Below are 20,515 nucleotides of genomic sequence, written 5' to 3'. Positions count from 1 at the left end.
GTTTATACAAAGCTGAAATGAACAGAAGTAAAAGTCCAGTACACTGTACATTCCGACAGAAAAAGTCATGTTTAGTCAGGGTTGGACAGGAGATGTGTCCTCTGCTGCTGCGGATGCGTATTGACGTGTAATTAGCCAGGCCCGTGTACAGCCGACCAATCACGTGGCGGAGGAGAGGCTGTGTCGGGACCGGCTGGCAGACAACACCGGGGACAGAGCTCCGGTCGCAGCCCAACCCTTCGGCGGTGTCAACACTGACAGCGACTGGACCAGGTCCTGACTTCACCATCCCGTCTGTTTAGAGCAAGGTAGAATGTTTTTGTAGGTTTTTATTCTAACTCACATGGACTTTTAAAACACTCATTCCTGGCAAAGTTTTGCCGGCTGATTATTTTTCCCTCTTCTAGAGTCCCGGCTTGGATGGCTCGAAACCTTTCAAGGTAGCCAGGACACAAAATGTACTTCCGGTAGTAACTTTCAAAATAAAAACTTGTGTGACTGATATTCCTACTAACAGCTATTCGACGAGTCTCTGTAGTTTTATTATGAAGGCAAGGTTTATGTGCTTCCGGTCTTTTGATAGTGTTCCTGTGCTAGCTTGGCGAGCCGATGCCACGGAGGTGGCAGGAGGATTTAACTCGATGTTGCGCGCGGAATTATATCCTGAGCGGACAGCACATCAGGTCTGGTACATTCTGCAGATGTCATTTTATCTGTCCGGACGATATAAGGACAGTTTTATTCAAAAAAGGAAAATAGCCAAAGGAACTTCATCTAAATAGTTTGGTCCCGATGGAGGGTGTGGAGTCGAAGTGTGACGCGTTACGTCATTCATAGTTTCGCTGTGGTGTCTGCTCTGCGAAAAGTGGCCATATCAACAAGTGGCCTGAACTCATCTCATGCTGAAATGTTTTGCTTATTGATATTAGAGCAAATCTGACAAAGTAGCCTGTGTGGTTGCAAATTCTTCAGTTCAAGGTAGAGGCTCATTAGAGAACAGTCTCGAAAGGAGACACTAAGAGTAACTAAGGGTATCTTTCCAAAAATAATAATATAGAAATGATGAGTTGGACCCTTCTTGCGTGTGGTCAGCGCGGACGACAAATACTGATGATTATACCTGAAACTGAAACAGTGTTACACTTTTAGAGGTCGGTTAGACACTTGTCACCTGTTTTTAGAAACAACAGTGTTGCAATGAGCAGAACTATTTGCGTAAAGTTGGGGCTACTTGGTGAGGGCGTGTCTTCAGTCTGCCAGTGTCCAGATATTTCTCTTATACCGAATATGTGTATTGTATAGCCTATATCACACTCTCCTCTCAAATCACAATGGATCAGATGTGTACTTTGCACTAATTTTACAAATACCTCTGCCGGGCGTTTTGACTCCAGCCAGAATACAAAGTGAAAGTGTTTTTTTTTTTTTTTGAAGGCAGATGGAACGTAACTGGCTGTAGACTACAGCAGGAGGAAATCAGGAACTTTAAGCACATTAACAAAAATGTCTCAGAGGGCTACTATTCTACTTAGTGGCTTTTAAAAACAAGATTGAATTTTGGAGAGTTAATTCACCAGTGAATAGCTACTTACTAGACAGATGAGTGGAATGATAAATGAAAATTAGTCTTCCTTTCCCTTGAGAAAAACAGATAGGGTAGATATATGCTTATATAAAACAAACTATCCCCCTTCAGATGTTAGACCCCAGCATTTCTAATTCCCATGCAGTCTGTCACAAGGCTTTACCCTGACTTAAATACTTTGGAAATCTGATCAACAGTTAATAAGAACTTGTCTAACCAGTAAGCCATTGGCTTCCAGAGTGAACTTGAATGGGATGCAAATTTGAATGGGTTTGCATCATCATCAGTGGCAGTCACTCTCAGACATATTTCCTACCTTAAATGTTTTAGAGAAAATAACACTGACAAAATGGTTTCACAAATTTCAGTTAAGTTCAGTTAATTTTGCTGGTTCCTTGGCTTATTTGCCTGTTTGTTTTCTTGTTTCTCTTTTGTTTGCATTTTTTGTGTGTAGTTAATAAATATTCTATAAACTTTCTACATCTGTCAGTACATTAACTGAGTCTTGTTTTGATTTGTTCAGTTCTTCATTCTCTTGTGCATTGCTGGACTTTAAAAGATATTTTTGGAAGGCAGATGTGGAATCTTTCGACTTTTCTGTCACTGTAGTAGATTTAGTTTGTTTATTTGCTTGCTCATTTATGGAGGCACACCTTTTTCAGATGGCTGACGGGGAGCTGGTGAAGAAGATGCTGCGGGCCATCCTCCAGGCCAACAAGGGCGGAGTATCACTGTCACGTCTGCAGTCAGAGTACAAGGAGCTGTCTGGGGAACAGATACCACATAAACAAATGGGACACAACCACCTGGACGCACTACTAGCCAGCATGCCCTCTGTAATCCGCATGGAGCGCAACCGCTCTGGAGAGGTGTGTGTGTTTTCTGTTTGATTAGTGCCACAAACACCATTGTCTTGTATTTCAGAAAAAACACATCTCATGTAACTGAAAAGTGAATGACAGAAGGTTTCTTAGATTGTCAGTGTAAGAGCTACCATAATCAGATTTTCTCTGCTACGATTTCCAATTGCTGATAGCATTTTCTCTGTGGGATGTTGGTGCTACATTGATAAAGTTTAAGTGTGTTTATGTGGAACATACAACAATGAATCCACATTGCTTGCATTGTTATAACTGCTCACAGTTAAAGTTAACTAATTGTGCTGGGCCTTCATAAAGTCAGTCTAGATGGGTAAAAAGATTTTCTCCCCCTGTACACGCTCTGGTCAAACACTGATGACAGCAAAGACCAATGGAGTGGCATTTAATCTAATCAATTATCTTGTATACCCCTCTTTCTCTTCAGATGGTCTATTTTGCCTCAGGAGCCAATGAGACAGCTAATATAGCCAAGGTGGTGGCTCGCCAGCGCAGCTCCAAGAAGACTGGTCGACCTCACCTGGTCAATACCCAAATGAGGGTCAAACCAGCAGCACCACTTGTCCTCAATGGTAAGATTTTGGACAACCATCTTGTACCACTTGCAAGCAGTAACACAACTACACAACCATTTCTTTAGCTGATTTTAATATAGAATGTCCAATGTTAATTTATGGATTTGAAAACAAGCAAGTTGCTTTGCACATGTGGGATTTTACAATTTCTCTATGAGATAGCATGTTAATATAATTTAGAGAGAAACAGAATTGGCAAGGCAATGGACCTAATGTGTTTACCATTTCAATTACCAAAAGGAAACTAATCCAGTTTCACATGCTGCTCATACGACCTGTAATTTTATTGACTCTCCCCTTTATCAGCCTATTGTGGAGAGCACAAATTTAGCTCTATCCCAGTTACACAGATGTTTCTTGACTCACATTTACTGAGTCACAAGCTGCTTTTAAATCACTTAGGTATTAGATTAAATTGTATTGCAGTTACTGTTAAAATGTAAGGAGTATACTTGCAACATCTACTTTATATTGTGTATCTATTGTGTTCAATCTTTGAAAGTTTGCATTTGCACTGCTCTGTGGCTCAGGTGTCTTGTGTGTGTTGGGCCATTGTGTATATCCAAACACTGGAACAGAACAATACATGTTTATAAAGGACTTGAATTTCATTCAAATGTTAGTGAGGGACTACTTGGACCAGTCAGCATAAATGCCTCATGACTTACCATTATAAAAAATGATCAAATAATGCATCTAAGAAAACGCAACAATATTAAAGTAGGGGTATAAAATGTATCATATGGTTAGTCCCTGTATGTAGAGGAGCATATAGAGCGATCCTGGAATCAGGCCAAAAACATCCATCGAGCAAGAATGAAAACCCCTTGTGGGTGTCTAAACTGCTTGAAAGACACCAAGACATGACACCAGTGCCCTCAGTGGTAGCTGTGGCCCTGCTGACAAGATGGGGCAAATAGTAACAGCTGGTACTGTTCAGTATTTCCTCAGAATCAACCAAAAGGCCTTTTTAGAATTCTCAAAGGCCTGGAATTGGCAAATAGGCCACTGACTGCATGTCTGCGTAGTGATGATGACAGAGCAGTTTTTTTTGTTTCCCTTGTGTCTTACTTCCTTTAAGTAAATAATGCCTGGATTACTTGCTGTGTTTTTTTCACAACAAAATATTAGACTGATAAAACTAGTGCAGCCCCAGTAAGCTTTGGCCTGGAAGTATATATTTAGTTCTCCTGTGGTTTCTCTGGCATCCATAACAACCACTCAGTTTCTTGAATACTTCCCAACCTTTTCCAGACTTCTCTTTGGGCTGATGTTACAGTGCAGCAGGACTGCAGCAAGAGAGAACTAGAAAGTGTCCAGTGGGTGTATCAGTGCTGTGACAATGCAACAGTAGCAAAAGGCTGTGTGTCTGTGGTGCAGCCCGACGGGACGTGGATGAATGACTGGCCTGTTTTAACTGTTGCTCTGTGGAGACCTGCAGTTACTTTGGCGCTAAGAATATCACACACACACACACACTCAAGCAGACAGATACACAATGTTCCAGGCTGCTAAGGTGTTAGGCTAATATATGTTCAAAAATGTCAGCTCACACACACACACACAAATCTGAACCTTTATTCATAAATTTCTGATTTTATTTGCTCTATTAATACACTCATAAAAACTACCATACATGCACATATGCAAACATGCAATCACACAACCACCTCCACACATGTACACACACACAGATGCATGCACACAATTTTTTTTTTGTAGCACATACACCTCCGCTTGACTGTGATGCTGCAGGATGCAGGAGGTGGTAGTGCAGGGAGGAGAGAGGAGGAGAGGAGAAGAGAGGAGGAGTGGCAGCAAGAGGGCTGGAGGAAAGGAGAGGCAGAGGGATGGTGAAATGGTAAGGAGGGAGGGGGTGGACAGATGACAGGGAAGGAGGCAGTCAGAGAAAGGGAGAGCGGGGTGGGGTGTTGAGATTTGAGGCTAATAGAGCCTACAGCAGCTCAGACTCCGCTGCAAGCGAAGAGCAGCTGATTCACAAGTCAACCTCTCCATCTCTCTCTCTCTCCCTCTCGTTGTCTCCTTCACTGCCTGAGGATATTGATATTCAGGCAGAGACAGACCAGGGATTGTGTGGTGCCGGTGAGGTGACGCGGCGTCTGCTCTGAGGTGTGTGTGTGTGTATGTGTGTGAGTGCCTGTCCTTGCCTATCTTAGCATGTGAATTTAAGCTTGTGTCTGCCTGTGTGTGTGACTGCTGAGTGTCTGTAACGTGCGTGTGTGTCTGAAAGATTTGTTGATTTGTCTCTCAATTAATTGGCTGATTTATTAATTGATTGGCTGCCAGTAGCTCATAGGGTTTAAGTACTGTGTTCACTCAGGGAGAAAGGATTAACATTTAGAAATCCATATTGCCTAGTAATGACTTTAGAAGATAGAAGCTAATGAATTGGCTTGTTGTTGTTTTGTCACTGGAAAGATTTAATGGTATTCAATAAGAGAATAGAGGATGAGAAAGCAGGAGAAAGTTCTAGACCTTGCTGAGGAAAAGGGAGATGAAGAAAAGAGTGAAGATTAAAGAACAAACAGTAGGTGGAAGAACTGGAAAATAAGACTGAGTGTGGGAGTGGAAATGACTAAGGGTTATGCATGGTAAGGTATTGTGGTGATGTCACTCAGCAGAAATGTGACGTCATGCTGTGCTTGAATGATGTAACACCAAAGTGATAAGGGGCTAGACTGGTTGGTGCTGTGTTATACTTACTTTTTACTGATAACTCACTACAGTTACTGGATATTGTAATCATATTAAAAGTAATCCTTTTATTCTTTCCACTGGAGCTTGTAGAGATGTTACCAGAATATATCCAAAAGTTTTCAGTGAAAGAAAACTTTATTTTTATTATTCAGGGTAAGTTTACAGTATTTGTTTTTTGTGTATATTATGTCAAATTAGATAGTATGCTCTTTTTATATTTATGTCCTTTCATTTACCATTTTAAATGTTCCTCATGTAACCACATTCTGCTGAATTGTGCTGTTAGAAACAAGCTATTTCCCCTCTGTTATTGATAGCAATCTTGTAAGCACTGAAACAAATTTGCTCAATATTTTGGAAAATCTACTTCTTCATGTTCTTACCAAGCATTAGATGTGAAGATAGATACCAGTCTCATGTCAGTGCTTTGACTCACAGGCTGGAGCCAGGAGTCGATTAGCTTAATTTAGCATAAATACGTGATACAACTGGAAACAGCCATTCTGTCTGTCTCCATAATTTAAGAGTTGATTAAATTTCTAATTTAAACAATTGGAAATGTACATGTTGAATCTTGTTTTCTTAATCTGTCCACAAACTGTAACGTAAAAATGATAAGTTGTACTTTTACAGGGAGTTAAATCCTGTAGGTAGTTATTCTTTGGTTGCACTGACTTCCTGGACCCCCCTCCCTAGCAAGTTAATCACTGAACTTCAGAGGTGCAGTTTGATGTATTCTTGTACTTAAAAGACTACAAGGCTTGCTGTTTCCCTCTGCTTCCAGTCTTAATGCTAAGCTAAGCTAATTTACTCCCTGCTCTAGCTCCACAGACATGAGAGTGATATCAATCTTCTTGTTTAAAGCTACAATATGCAAGTTCTGGAAATGAAGCCAGTGCTAGCATGCTCTGTTATGCTCTATCCAGCCCCTCACCTACATCCTTGTGTGCACTGTCTCAGCTGATGCATGAATCATGAGTTTGCTAGCCTGTGAGTCAGCCACATCCTCCAGCAGCTAACACTAGCTTGAAGCTTCGGTGCAAGAGGAATAGTTGGTTAGAAAAGTGAGGCTTGCTAAAAAACTTTTAGTTTTGTAGTGCTGCCAAGCTGTTCAATGAGTCTGGGCCACAGAAACCTTTGACAGCATCTCTCCACTTTGTAAAAGTCACATACTGTACCTTTAATTCAGATTTGCAAGAAAGCAAATAGGCGTATTTCCTTGACCTTCCCCACCCATATACTGTATATTTACACAATCCAATATGGCAATTAACTGACAAATCAAATAGCATACAAACAGGAGAAGAGCAGATATTATAGTTGTTGCAAGTTCTCAAGATGATGCCATCTTTGTTTTGCAATATTATGTTGTTGCCACTTGCAAATGTAAGCTATGATGTTATTCATCAGATTCACTGTATCTACAGATATTTAACTCTATGACACAGTGCCCTCTAGACAGATACACTGCCCTGTCTCAGGATCAGGTTTAGCTGAATCAGGGTGTGTGAGTGTGTGTGGGTGTGTCTACATAAAGTCCATAGATTTACTTCTCTTGTTTGCTCTCTCTCTCTCTCTCTTGTGAAGCAAAACCTCAAACCTCTCTGAGGCAACCAAACCACCGTGGGCGAGGTGGGGGTAGAGGAGGAGGCGGCGGCCGAGGGACAGGACATGGTGACTTCAGACAGGCCAGGGACATGAGGGATGGCCAGTCAGAGAGCAAGACTGGGGTGCATCCAAACAAGATGTCCAATCAGAATACACCCAACAGGAAAGGGAACCCACCTGCAGAGAAGTGAGTGAGGAAGAAGGTTTAGAAGTAGATGGATATAGAGGACAAATTTAATATGGTAATACATCTATGTGACTTTTCATTTAAAGTCAGCCAATGAGTTTGGACAGCTTTGATCAATTTTAGGCTCTCAGGCTTTTAGTTTGAAAAGTCCAACTTCAGCTCACATCCCAAAAATGAAAATCCACCTCATAGCCTCATATTTGTGGAATTTTATAGTGCAGTTATATGTGTAAGTCACTGACCAGGCTTCCACACTGTTTTGGAAATCCAAGTAGAGGAATGTGCAAATAACCAAGGTGCTCAGAAAGTCAGTTCTAGTGCCAGAAAATTTATTGTAGACTCACTGAGCACTGCAACCTGCTTTCAAAATCACTTCTACAACAGTCTAAGACAGTGAGTTGGATTTTTTAAAATCTATCTATGGGGTCATTTTAAGATACTTTAGTGGCAAATTATATATCTCTAACTTTGTTATGTTTTCCTGTCAGACCAACCAGTTCAAACTACAGCCAAAAGTCAGTGAAAAACACTGTTAATCTCACATGTTCCCAATTATTTCTTTCTTTCTCTCTCTCCCTCTCTCCTTGTCTCTCAATGCTGTCTCTTTCTGTCCCCCCTCCCACCTGTGTGGTCTGAGCTGAATCAGAATAGGCTGCTGGTGAATAGGAGCCTGGTTGAACTCTGGTTGGTTTATGAGTGCAAACAGCCACCCTGCTGCTGCTTATTCAGCACTGGGCTGATGATGTTCTCTATAGATTATTCTGGTCCTCTCTGTATATGCATATTTATTCCCTTCACTCTCTCTTCTTCTATCCACCTATTTCTTTTTGCTGTTAATGGCAAGAATATGTGCGCAAATATAAATGTTAAAATCAATATTTTTTCCAATGGTCTCTGTCTTCATAATGCTACTGTTATTCACCATGACTTTGACTGAGTTAAACACATGATTTATTGTTAAAGATGCTGTCCAACATTGCTAGATATCATCTATTTATATGCTTAAACAATGAATCAAGATTAATTCAGCTCATTGACTTGTTCTCCCACTTCCATCCATCCACGCTCTGCGCGTCTGTCCACTGTGAAAACAACTGACATCAGTCCTCTGTCTGTGTCACCATGGGTGTCCAGTGGGCCACTAGCACAATGGGGCAACAGGGTGGGAAGCCTGGTGTGTTGGCAGAGGACACGAGCCCAGAGCAGGGGGGATGTGAGCCCTTTCTAATCCCCGCTCTATTCTCTGATAGATTAACGCTTCTAAACCGACACAGAGTGAATCAGCACATCTCTCTGTGTCCCTCTAGAACTTCCATTGGACATTATACTGGCAGGCCAGCACTATCATCATTTGTGTGTGTGTGTGTGTGTGTGTGTGTCTGTGTGTCTGTGTCTGTGCCTACAGGTGCACTATGGGTTGCCTGGCAGTATAAGCGGTACATTCAGCAAATGAAATGAGACAGCCAACAGTGATTTACAGCTACACAAACCTAACTTTTATTTAAATAATAGCACAAGGGACACAAGTAGAGCAGGCTGTGTCTGGATAAAAGAGTTTTGTTGCATTCAGACAAATGATTGCTCCACTTGGGACTGTTCAAGCAATAATCCAACAAAGTTATTCAAGCTCAAGTCACAGATTCTTTGACAGAAGTTTTAGAATAATGGGGGAAAAATCAAAATAAAAGTACAATCTTTTGTCTTACAGGCTCCAGAAAACCACCACTTTAACTAACAGGTGCTCTTTATGCCAACTTTTGTCTTATTCCATTAGACTGCATCACATTTACTTTTTAATGCAATGGTACAAATAGGGCAGGGCAATTTTTTTCCATTGCTCACCCTAACCCTAACACCTCCACATTTATTCTTCTAACAAATGTTACATCATAAAGCCTGTTTTGGTCATTGATAAGTTGAAGCCTAAATGATACAAACCATAAGAATTTGTCTTCTAAAGCAGCAATGCATTTGTGTTCAGTGCAGGGAATCATCAGTGGTGTTTGATCCTGCTGCAGTTTCTAAACAATTTCAAAACAAATTTAGGTCAGTGGAGTGCACAGATTGCTGACGTTGTGTTCAGTGATCTGCAGAAAGTATTTAGACCCCTTCACTATCTGCAAACTGTGTTGTGTTGTAGATGCAATTTTTTTTATTAATAACATTGTCATTTTGTCCATCACTATACAGTCAATAACCCATAATGACCAAGTGAAAATGTGTTTTTAGAAATGTTTGCAACATTATTAAAACATTAAACAGACACTCATTTCATTCAACCATTCAGAGCTTTTGCTGTGGTACTCCTAATTAGAGTTTGCCAAGCAACATTTAGAGGACTCTGAACAAAAATTGAACTCCTTGGGCAGAACTCCAAACCCTGTCTAGCAAACAGCAGGCACTGCTCATCACCTGGCTAATGTCATCCCTACAGTGAAGCATGGTTGTGACAGCATTATGCTGTCCTTGTTGTTGCTCTCAACAACAGGGACAGGGAGACTTGTCAGAATCGGGGGAGGGATGAATGCATTCAAACACAGAGAGGTCCTTGAAAAAAACCTGCTCCAGAGTGCACGCGATCTGAGATAGATGCGAGGGTTCACCTTTCGGCATGACAATGACCCTAAGTATACAGCTACGACAACATGTCTCTCAGGAAGGCTCCGACTATCCTAGAGAGGCCCAGCTAGAAGTTGTGGCTGAATAGAAGGAGATAGGCTTAATCAAGAGAGAAGAGAGAAATATCAGAACTAAGTAGTTCATTGCTATGTGTACAAAAAGAGATGGATATTTTACATAACAGAGATTTTTCAATGCTTCTCAGTTTGTCACCCACTAGTTCTGAGGAGGAACACCTAATATGCTACTTACTGTGCAATGTATATAGTACCCAGTGGACAGTGTCCAACAACCCATTGTTCTAGACCAATGGAGGATGGAGACAGTGATTAATGTGATGTGTTATTGTACTGAGGACAAACCAAAAAAAGCCTCTTACACTGAACTTTGGCAAGTTATCTGGTTAGATGTTTAGATGTTACCAAAGTCCTATTTGCATAATAGGAGAGTAAGTAATGATTTGACATGCATCACAGAGCCAGACCTAGCCAAGCCTCAAAACTAAATTTAGTGATTTTTTTTGAACTGCACACAAAAATGTCACGGGATTTGGAGCTTCTAAAAAGGGAGGAAAAAATTGGTTCCCAGTCTGTCTTCTTCACAATTGTCTTCTCTTCCCAAGCCCTGAGAAAGTAATCCTCCTCCTTGTTGTGTTCTCTTGTGTCCAGGTCAGACAAGAGGATGACCCTTCCATCACGGTTTCATAAGGAGGTACACGCTCACCTTTCCAGAAACTCCCAACAGACTGGACGTAAGTAGGACAGGCTGCTCTTTATTACACTCTAAATACATTTTTTAGGAGCTTTTTGTCCTATGAACGAACAGAAATATTGCAAAGTCCTGTGTTACTTCAGACAATTCAAATGATGACCAGCTGCTCTAAGCACCACCAGTGGACATTTACATTTAAGACTCAACCGAGTTAGCCACAACTCTCCATTGTCATGCTGTGACATTATGTACTAAAGTATCAAATTCTGTCCGTCTGTCTTTACAGACCATCATGGCTTTGTTATGTGTAAAAGAAACAAACAGCAACCCTATCTCAGTTGACTGGCTGAGGTTCCTGTAGACATGAGGTCTGTTTTAAAAGGTTTGAAGTTATATCAGCTCCCAACTGTCTGTGTTGTCTGTGTGAGCCTTCCTCCTCCTCCTCTACCACAAGCCTGTACTTAAACTAAGGATGTGTTTGTTATCATGTTGCCTGTTTGAAGAAGGTCCACTTTTTGTATAGCCTGGGGAAAAGCACTGGCCTGTAATAAGCTACATACTTCTGAGGCAAATATTTTAAAGGGTCCAGCAATTTCAGGCCCCTACAAACAGGGAAAACTGTTGATGCTGAGTAGTTTAAAAGCCTGTGCTTCCTTTATATAAAGAGAAACCCCTGAGTGAAGAGGACATTATATTAATGTGAGACCCGTTTTTTTGTTTTCTTAAAAATTTTGTTATCTCCTCCTCTTCTTATATAGCTCATTTGGACCTAAAGAGAAGTTCCAGTCCATGCAAAGGCAAGAGGAAGACTATCTTGTGTTGTGAATATGCCTCATTATCATTCTTCAGTCTTTCTCTCTCTTTTGATTCAAATTACACTCCTCTTTCAAGATTCCAGTGCTTTTGTTTTGGGAAAGCATACTATGCAATCCAGTAGTTTCAGAGGCAAGAAGATCAGATCAGAAGTTGTAGAAGCAGTATAGTGTATGTGTAATCTCTCTTTTCTTCTGTGTTTTTTCCCTGATCTCCCAGCACCCTTGAATCTGAATGAGAGCCATGGCTCGGGGAAAGGAAAGCCCTACAACCCTCAGCAGGTCCAGGGTCGCATCAGGGAGATCCTGGGAAAGTACAGCAATGGGTTCTGGGTATCAAAGCTCCCTCAGATCTACAGAGAGCTGTACAAACAGGACCTGCCAACTGAGGCCATAAAAGACCTAGAAACCTGGACACACATATGCACTGTATGTACTTCTTATGTCACTATAGTTATTTTTATACTTTAAATAAGCATTTCTGTTGACAAATAACAACAATGCTTAATTCATGAATTTGTTGCCATGTTCAGTATGCATTGCATACAAAATGGTTTATAATATAATGGTTTATAGTTCTGTCCATTTCCTCCTCTAGGTAGAGAAAACGTGCAGCAGCAACCCATCAGAGCTGCTTCTCTACCCTGCCAAGGAACAGACCACCCCATCCTCCCCTTCACCCATTCTTACCCCAAACTCTACCACTGTCCCTGCCCCAACTTCAAATACCTCCACAGATAAACCCTTGCATTCCCCTGCCCAACAGAGACCTCCCGCTGCCCATCTGACTCGCTCTGGCTCTCGCTCTCCACGGTCCCCGCCGTCGTCCTCCTCGTCCCCCAGCCCTCCTTCGTCCCCTGCCACCCTCACCCCTGACCTGAAGCTGAAACTAGAAGAGCTGCTGGTGAAGTACTCCAATGGCCTGTGGGCACACGCACTGCCCAAGCTCTTCCAGGACACTTACAAAGTCAGTAACTCTTTGAAACACTGTTATACACATGTCATGATGTAATTCAGGAGCAAGCTACACTTAATATTTTTTTATATTTAATATTATTTAAGACCAAACTGCCCGGACATGTCCTGGAGAACCTTCATCTCCTCTCTGACATCTGCACAATCGACTACCCGATGCCTGACAATCCCAAGAGGGCCATTTTGTACAAGAGGAGCAGCACTGGAGGTGGAGGAGGAGAGGATGAGAACTGCAATAGGAGAAACTCTTCAACCAGTGAGGAGGAGCTGAGGGTGAGGCAGGAGCTGGGGAGGAGGCTCAGTAACCATGCGGTGCCTTCTCTGCAGATCCCCAAAGAGGAGTACCCCTCTGTGCTGGTGGTGGAGGCCACCAACACCAATGGTGTCATACTCAGGTAGGAGAGAACTGTGAGCATCAATGTGCTGGAAGACTCAACAGTACCTGAATCTCTCGCTGTCTCTCGTCAGGTACATTGGTGAGGGTTATTCCCAGGCCCAGGAGTCCATGGAGGATGAAATGAGGGAGTTTTACGGCCTGGACCAAAGCAGTCCAACTCCTTTGTCATCACCATCCTCGGGGCAACTTGTTGCTGTCAGAGCCGAGGAGGAAGAAGAGATTCTGAGAGCACAAGTCTGTGAGGTCATGGCCGAAAAGGTCAAGGTGAGAGGTCAAAAACAGAAAATAATCAAGGATACTGGTGATGAAAGGCCAAGTAAATATTCTAAGACAGAAAATTAAAATGTTAAAGTGCAGAAATGGGGAAGGTTAGCAGATGAACTATGGTCTTCTCTTACAATTTTACTTTAAAACATTGTTGTTTAGAAATTCTAAATGAATTAAAACATTAGTAGATAGCTATATGCATTTATTAAGATAATGTGAGTTGTCATCATCCCACTCCTTCCTGTCAAACTTTAGGGTTTCAGTGTGTTAAAATCAATAACAGTTGGATGAGAAGAAATATTAGTGATCCCTGTGGTCTTTGCCTTTGGCTCTGTAGGTGTACTATGTGGATCATGGCTTCTCAGAGGTGATCAGCAAAACTAAAGTTTTTGAGCTGCATGAGAAGTTTTTCAAACTGCCTTTCCAGGCAACCAAGTGTAAACTAGCAGGTGAGTTTGAATCAGTGCATTTCAGAACATCCAGATAGTCCAGTTATTTTGATTAGAAAGGAACAGGGATTGTAAAACAATTGTGTGTGTGTCCAGGTCTGGAGCCATTCTGTCAGGAGCCTGCAGTGCTGAAGAAGTTTGAGACAATGGCAAGTGGTAGGATCCTTTTGGCTGAGATCCTAGAGAGAGGACAGACCCCTCTTGTCGTCCTGTACGACACATCACAGGATGATGATGTCAACATCAACGCTGCCTGCATGAAAGCTTTGCAGGACAAGACATTAGCAAGCCCCTTACAGGTACAGAAGACAAATTTGTGTGTATCTGTGTGTGAGTGAGAGTATACAGCGCACTAAACTTCTATCAGTCATTTTCCTCAGGTGAACAGCGCTTATATGAACGTGACTGTCAGCAGTGTCTGCTCAGATGGGACCATCTACTGTCAGCTGCCCTCCAGAGGCCTCGCCAAGCTGAATGAGATACTGGAGAATATAGAGACGTACTTCCACTCACAGGTTAACACCATGCTGTATTTGATGTCAGTGCCTTTTTGGACCTGTAAAAGCTTTTGGCAAAAATGTGCCATTGGCTTTTACTGTTTAAAACCCAATATCCAGCTTCTCTGTGCCACTGGTTGACATGTTCCTTCATTATAATGAATATAGCCACTGTAGTAAAGTTTAAGCACATCCCACCAATTCCATTAATCCACAGCAGAAACTACTCACCAACAAATGCACTATTTACTCTTGTTTAAGTAATGTTAAACATAAATTACAGCATCTGAATTACTGAGCCTTTTTAAAGATTAAAACAACACATCCATGAGCTGTCTGTAGAGGTTCATCTCCTCAGTAGTGTTCAGTTAGCTTAGCTCTGTGTGTCAGTGAGAGGGTAGATAAGATTTAAAGTACTGAGAGATGGAATATTGCATTGTTGCTCTGGTCTACTCATGCAATATGTTGACAATGAGAAACAAGGAATAACACCAGCCTACTTAAGACCTCTATCCTTTCACATCAACAATTCATTTTATTCATTTAAGTTTCTATTAGTATAATTATGTTAACAAAAACAACTGACATTCTTGTCATGTTTAATTCATACACTGCACTGATTTGTAGAATACAAGTAGTACCTCACATGTAGAAGAACAGACATCTGTAAACACTGTAGTTCTATTTATGTAATTGATTTTATTACAGACCTATACAGTGGGTCCACTCTTGGCTCTGGAGCAATGCCTCTATATTTATTCCAGTCTTCAAAGCATTTGACAGCCCATTTCATTTGCTTCCCTGTCTTCTGTCCATCTCAGTTTTTTCTTGCCTCTCAGCCTTTTCTTTGTGTAGCTTTACATGTCACCCTTAATTCAGTAGGTGCAGCAGTTGTATTAGCATATGTCTATATATATGTACAGTATTCATTTATATAGAATTACTACTTCTAGATGAAATACACATGGGGTGCACACAAATGTGTTGCATACTACTGATTGGACATGAGAAGAGAAACGTATATACCCTCCTCACTATGTGTCTGTGTGGCTAATGTGTCTGACCAGAAGCTTATCTATGTGTGTGTGTTCATCTCAGCATATTTAGACTCTGTCTTGTCAGGGAGTGAACAGCGTAAGCTCATACATTCATCTGAAAAGCCTTTTGTGAATGTATTTGTGCTGTGTTGCCTCTCTCAGACGGAGTTGTGGACAGATTGAGATTAGGTTGATAATCTGGAGTTAAGACATCGCCAAGCCACTTAATCTGTTAGCAGCACAGTGGACCTGATGCTTTTTCTAGGTGTACCTCTGCTGTCCTTTAAAGCTTGTAGTTAGGAGCTCAGTAACACTTTACGTCAGTGTTTAGGTAAACAGGGTCTGATGTTCTTTTTTAGAAGCAAGATGGTAACAGAACTCTTCTTAGGTTAAATTAAACCATTCATAATTCTAACATATTCTCTAATTTCTCCCCAACACCAACAACCTTTTTCCATTTCAAGTAACAACAAAGTCCTAAACTTTGATGTTATTGCTGTGTACACCTGCAGCAGACTGGGTGGACCCGTGAAATGTTTGTGTTTTTATAATGCTTTTACAATGTCATTTTATTGTAGTCATAAAGCAGCAGTTACACATACTCAGTAACCTCACCAAAACAGAGGAAATCTGTAGGTCATGTTTTAACAATGATGACAACTCTGGTTCCTCCATGAAGCATGTTGATGAAATATATTTTATTTCAGGTAACATCAGAGTTCCTGGTATCCAGACCCTTTTGTGGGAAAGGATGTCTGGCTCGCTACAAAGGCAAATGGTCCCGTGTAGAGGTAAGATGGCACTGTTCCCTGCTGTACAGGCTGTGAATTATTAAACATCTCCACATATGATTGATCTTTGCTTGACAAAAGGAATAATGTCAATTGCACAATAGTGGCAGATGCAGCTGCCTTGTCGAGCTGACATCAAAAAGGAAGATTTAAAGTGTATCACCATAAAAAATACTGCATTATAACCTGCACATAGGACACCCCTCTGTCGAACAACAGATTATTACTGTAAAATAAATTCTGAAGCCAGAAACCTCACTATCTGATTATGTAATCCCAAGCCTATCATGATTTAAATTTTGTGTCAACCACTACAGATTACAGCAGAGAGACATCTGTAAAAAAAAAAAAAAAAAAAAAAAAGTTTCCTTCTGTCTTTAGATCACCAACCTGCATGGCAGCAGAGTTTTGGACATCCTGTTTATCGACGTGGGTGTCCAGGCATCTGTAGAGGTGATTGAGCTGCGAGAGATTCCACCACTGTTCCTCCGTGACCTTATAGCTATCCCACCACAGGTCAGCATCTATGTCTTTGATAGGCAGACAATGAAAAACAGAACAGAAAAACAGAAACTTTTCAAAGATTTTTCTTATACACTAGTTGTGTTTACTTCATTGTTTTCATATACTGCACATCCTGTAACAAAATGACATCCAACAACCTGTCTTCAGGCTGTCAAGTGCTGTCTAGCAGACCTGGCTGTCAGTGTTGGATCCTGGACTCCAGATGCTGTCCAGTGGCTTCGAGAGAAAGTGCTCAACATCACTGACTGCAGCATGAAGGTCTGTCAGCCCCTCTTAAAAAATGTAAACATGTAGTTTCTAGTTTCTTTGTCCTTTATCACTCCTACAGTCAAAAGCATGATGATCACCCAATTCAATTTCAGACTCAACAGCACCAAGCTACTCTTACATGACAGAATCCTACTAGTTAAGTCTCAAATGTGCGTCTAATTTAAGACTTGATCCTGCTCCTCTTTATCTGTGTTCTTCTGCACTTGCTGTACCTGTCTCCTCCCTTTCCTCTTGTCTTTCTTTTCTCATGCATTTTTCATTGCATTTTTATTTTTATTACTCTCTAGGTTGCCAAGGTGGATGAAACCAAGCGCTGCATCTACGTTCACCTGTTCACCGATAAGAACTTCCACGACCCGGCTCGCAGCCTCAACCATCAGATGGCCCAGTCTGACCTGTTCAAACAGCAACCAGATGTTTTCCTGACGAGCCACAGGTTTCTGCTGCTTCACACTCATCTATGTTTTTGCCTCACTGTCTACCTTATGTATTACCTTATGCACTAAATTACTTGTTCATTTCATTTCACAGCCCTGCTAAGATCTCCACACCTACTTCATCCTCCAAGACCTCCACTACCAGTGACTCCACTAATGGCAATTCAACATCAACTTCTGTCCCAGCCAAGCCTCATCTCAGAAGGGCGCTGTCAGGACCCAAAGGAGGTGGAGGAGGAAACACAACCTCCATCACCACCCCACCAGAGACACCGTCATCCCCCACACACTCTCTCCAGCTGCCATCACTATTAGAGCTGCCCCCAGCAGGTAACGATGCTATTAAAAAGATTTGTGAAAGACAGTGGTGAAATGACATTGTGGGATGTTTCATTCTAACCTTTTTTCCCTCAGGAAACAACATGGATGTGTATGTATCAGTGGCGTGCCATCCAGGCCACTTTGTGCTGCAGCCCTGGAGAGATATGTACAAACTGGTGGTGTTGATGGGAGAAATGATTCTGTACTACAATAAAACTGAGGAGAAACCACTAAACATAGAGAAGAATCAGATATATGCTGCTAAAGTGGAAAACAAGTGAGTTAAGCAATGATGTCATTTCATTTCATTTTATGAAAACAGTGCACAAATGAAAATTTGATCACAGTTGTTAAGATCTAAATAAATATCTGCTCTATTACTCTGATTTCTGCTGAGTATTTGTGCTGATCTCTGTCCTGTTTCCGTCTGTAGTGGATGTTCAGTAACAGGCCAAATGGAAACAGTTGTGCTCTGCCTAAATATTACTACCTTTCATCCTTCTCTTCTCTCAGCTGGCATCGTGTGTTAGTGAAGGGAGTATTGACCAATGGGTTGGTGTCTGTCTATGAGTTGGACTATGGTAAACATGAGCTGGTCAGCTGCACCCAGCTCAGACCTTTGATCAAGGAGTTCAGACAGCTGCCGTTCCAGGGAATCACTGCTCAGCTGGCTGGTGAGTGGAGTCGAGCTACATATGAAACTGTCTCTCATTAACATGAATGTGAATTTGACCTCATAAATGGCTCATAATTTCCTCCCTGCCACCCTCCACAGGAGTGAAGCCCAGGCAGTGGTCAGAGGAAGCCTCCATTGTTTTCAGGAATCACGTGGAGAAGAAACCACTCGTGGCCCAGCTGGAGGCCATACAGGAAGCCACTAACCCGTGGGACAGAAAGCTGACGGTCTTCCTGGTCGACACTTCACAGGAAGAGAGGGACATCTGGGTGCATGACATCATGGCTGAGTTTGCTGATGAGCTTACCAATGAGCTGTAGACAAAAGATTGTCAACAAGTCTTTCTAGTAAAGCAGTTGTCCTCCTTCTCAATGAAGACACCATGAGTTGTGGATAGATGAAATAGGAGAAGCTTATTCATCTTTATCGACGGTATCTACCATTTAGGGGGACTGAGAGAGGAAGGAAGGAAAGAAGAAAGGAAAAAATGACAGAGAAGTTAGAGAAGTTTTGAAAAGAAGGGAAACTGAGAGGTTCAATGGTATGTGGAGGCTGGCATTGACAGAAAGATGAGTAGGCATAATAGCCACTTGTTTGTTGTGTTAGGGGCTGTACAATGAAGGATGTTGTGATGTGATTTGAGTGACTGCAGTGTGACCATTGGATAATACACCCATGCATGATGTCATGGTTAAATCCAAACTTGCTACAAACACATTTACAGTACAAAACCTGTTAAATGTATCCATAATAGTCTCGCAAAGCTGCTGAAATGATACAACATGCATTATTATACCATTTGGTATGGGCTTTAATCCAAAGCAGCGTACTAAAGTAGCCTTTCCATGAGCTCATCCAGTTGTAGTGTGTGTCATACTGGGGACGCCTGAATACCCTCAACCCTGCCAATGTGAGCACCGTGCAAAGGGCGCAAAATGTTCAAATTAACTCAGCAAGTTTTCACATGCTAGGAAATCTTATATGCATTTGTTTACCAAATCTGCTTTTTGAATGGTATTTGTGATTGTCATAAAGTTTACAAAAGTAAGAGCAAACATTCCCCTAAGAGGAGCAGAAATGAACACGTCAGAGAGTTTTAGGAGACGGACATAGAGAGACCAGGAGGTAGTTAAGTCAGAGTCTTTGGACAAAAGTTATATTTTGTGATGAATTTATTTAAACTCAAAGACAGCGTGAAAAAATTACCGTCTTGGCAATCAACAGGAAGTGTTTTAAATGTCGTGATAAACAGGTTTTGTTTGCAGTTGCCCCCTTTTTAGCACATGCATGCTAAGACCCAAACTGCTGTACCCCCTAGACAAACAAGACAGAAGTTAGTAGGCTTTGCTGAGGGGTGATATACTTAATATCAGATATATTTTTTGTGTTGTTGTTTTTTTTTTTTTTTTTTTAATTCTGACATCAGTTATCTTCAGTGGTACATCCTTGCCCTACATATACTGTAGATGAGCAGTGGTTTGGGAATTGAAAGTAGACTAAAGGCTGGCAAACCATCAAAGTTACATTGTGACTGCTTGTAAACAAGATAAATGTGACTTTTACAATTTTATTTTTTGAGGAAAAAAGGCCCACTAACAACAGTAAAATGCATGTGTTAAAACCCAGGTCCTGACTCCTGTGATGGCAGTGTCTCATCTATCTCCTCTCCACCTGTGAAACACTGACCCCAGTGAGACTTTATGCTTTTTAGGGGGTTGTGGATCTTTCAGCAGATTTCATGTTGCTGCATGTTGCAGATCTTTCTGAGTTGTGTGCACATATAGTTTGATGTTATAATAATAAACTGATTAAGTTACCAGTAGTGTTAAGCTAGTAGATTTTCAAATAGAAGATAATTTGATATTCAGCTTATGGTTGGTTCTAGTACCACCATCCAATGTTGGCCTGATGTGGGATTTTATTCTGAAATGTGACTTTTTTCTGACACACCCACACCATGTTTTTGGATGTGCTTCTCCAACTCTAAAGACAGGAAACCTGACAAAGCTCAAAGCTGCATTGTTGTTAACAATTGACAAGTGACATTAATTTAATTTATATTTAACTTATATTCTCTAGATGATAATCATTTCTTTATCATTTCCATTTTGTCAAACAGTAACCAAGAGGTAATAAAAGAAATGTTTTTGGAATAAAGTCTGTATGAGAGGTTTAAATGT

At 41.3% G+C, this 20,515-nt stretch overlaps 1 protein-coding gene across 7 annotated transcripts; it reads left to right on the top strand.

Annotated features, from left to right (window-relative positions):
• The first annotated feature begins 92 nt into the window (after window positions 1–92).
• On the top strand, window positions 93–20,512 carry tdrd7b (tudor domain containing 7 b). 7 transcript variants are annotated; one of them, XM_018684880.2, is made up of 21 exons: window positions 93–308; window positions 2,248–2,454; window positions 2,891–3,035; window positions 7,344–7,551; window positions 10,839–10,921; window positions 11,640–11,702; window positions 11,914–12,122; window positions 12,292–12,660; window positions 12,756–13,063; window positions 13,137–13,329; window positions 13,670–13,781; window positions 13,878–14,080; window positions 14,162–14,296; window positions 16,023–16,106; window positions 16,488–16,622; window positions 16,779–16,889; window positions 17,189–17,337; window positions 17,433–17,668; window positions 17,753–17,936; window positions 18,173–18,333; window positions 18,435–20,512. In XM_018684880.2, the coding sequence occupies exons 2-21, from the start codon at window positions 2,248–2,250 to the stop codon at window positions 18,653–18,655; spliced, it is 3,516 nt and encodes a 1,171-aa protein (XP_018540396.1). In that variant the 5' UTR covers window positions 93–308; the 3' UTR covers window positions 18,656–20,512. The 7 variants fall into 7 exon arrangements, with proteins under 7 accessions (XP_018540396.1, XP_050931374.1, XP_018540393.1 ...); XM_051075417.1 differs by lacking the exon at window positions 93–308 and adding an exon at window positions 359–440; XM_018684877.2 differs by lacking the exon at window positions 93–308 and adding an exon at window positions 575–683.
• The last annotated feature ends 3 nt before the right edge of the window (window positions 20,513–20,515 follow it).

Source organism: Lates calcarifer, linkage group LG14 (genome assembly GCF_001640805.2).
Source record: "Lates calcarifer isolate ASB-BC8 linkage group LG14, TLL_Latcal_v3, whole genome shotgun sequence".
In the NCBI taxonomy this organism is placed as follows: domain Eukaryota; kingdom Metazoa; phylum Chordata; class Actinopteri; family Centropomidae; genus Lates; species Lates calcarifer.
This window is presented reverse-complemented; position numbering and strand designations above follow the sequence as displayed.

Excerpts from the sequence above, each read along its gene's own strand:
- tdrd7b (XM_018684877.2), top strand. The coding sequence starts at position 642 with ATGTTGCGCGCGGAATTATATCCTGAGCGGACAGCACATCAG. Across the intron at positions 12,123-12,291 it reads CCTGGACACACATATGCACT|GTAGAGAAAACGTGCAGCAG; the intron begins GTATGTACTTCT and ends TTCCTCCTCTAG. Across the intron at positions 17,669-17,752 it reads ATTAGAGCTGCCCCCAGCAG|GAAACAACATGGATGTGTAT; the intron begins GTAACGATGCTA and ends TTTTTCCCTCAG.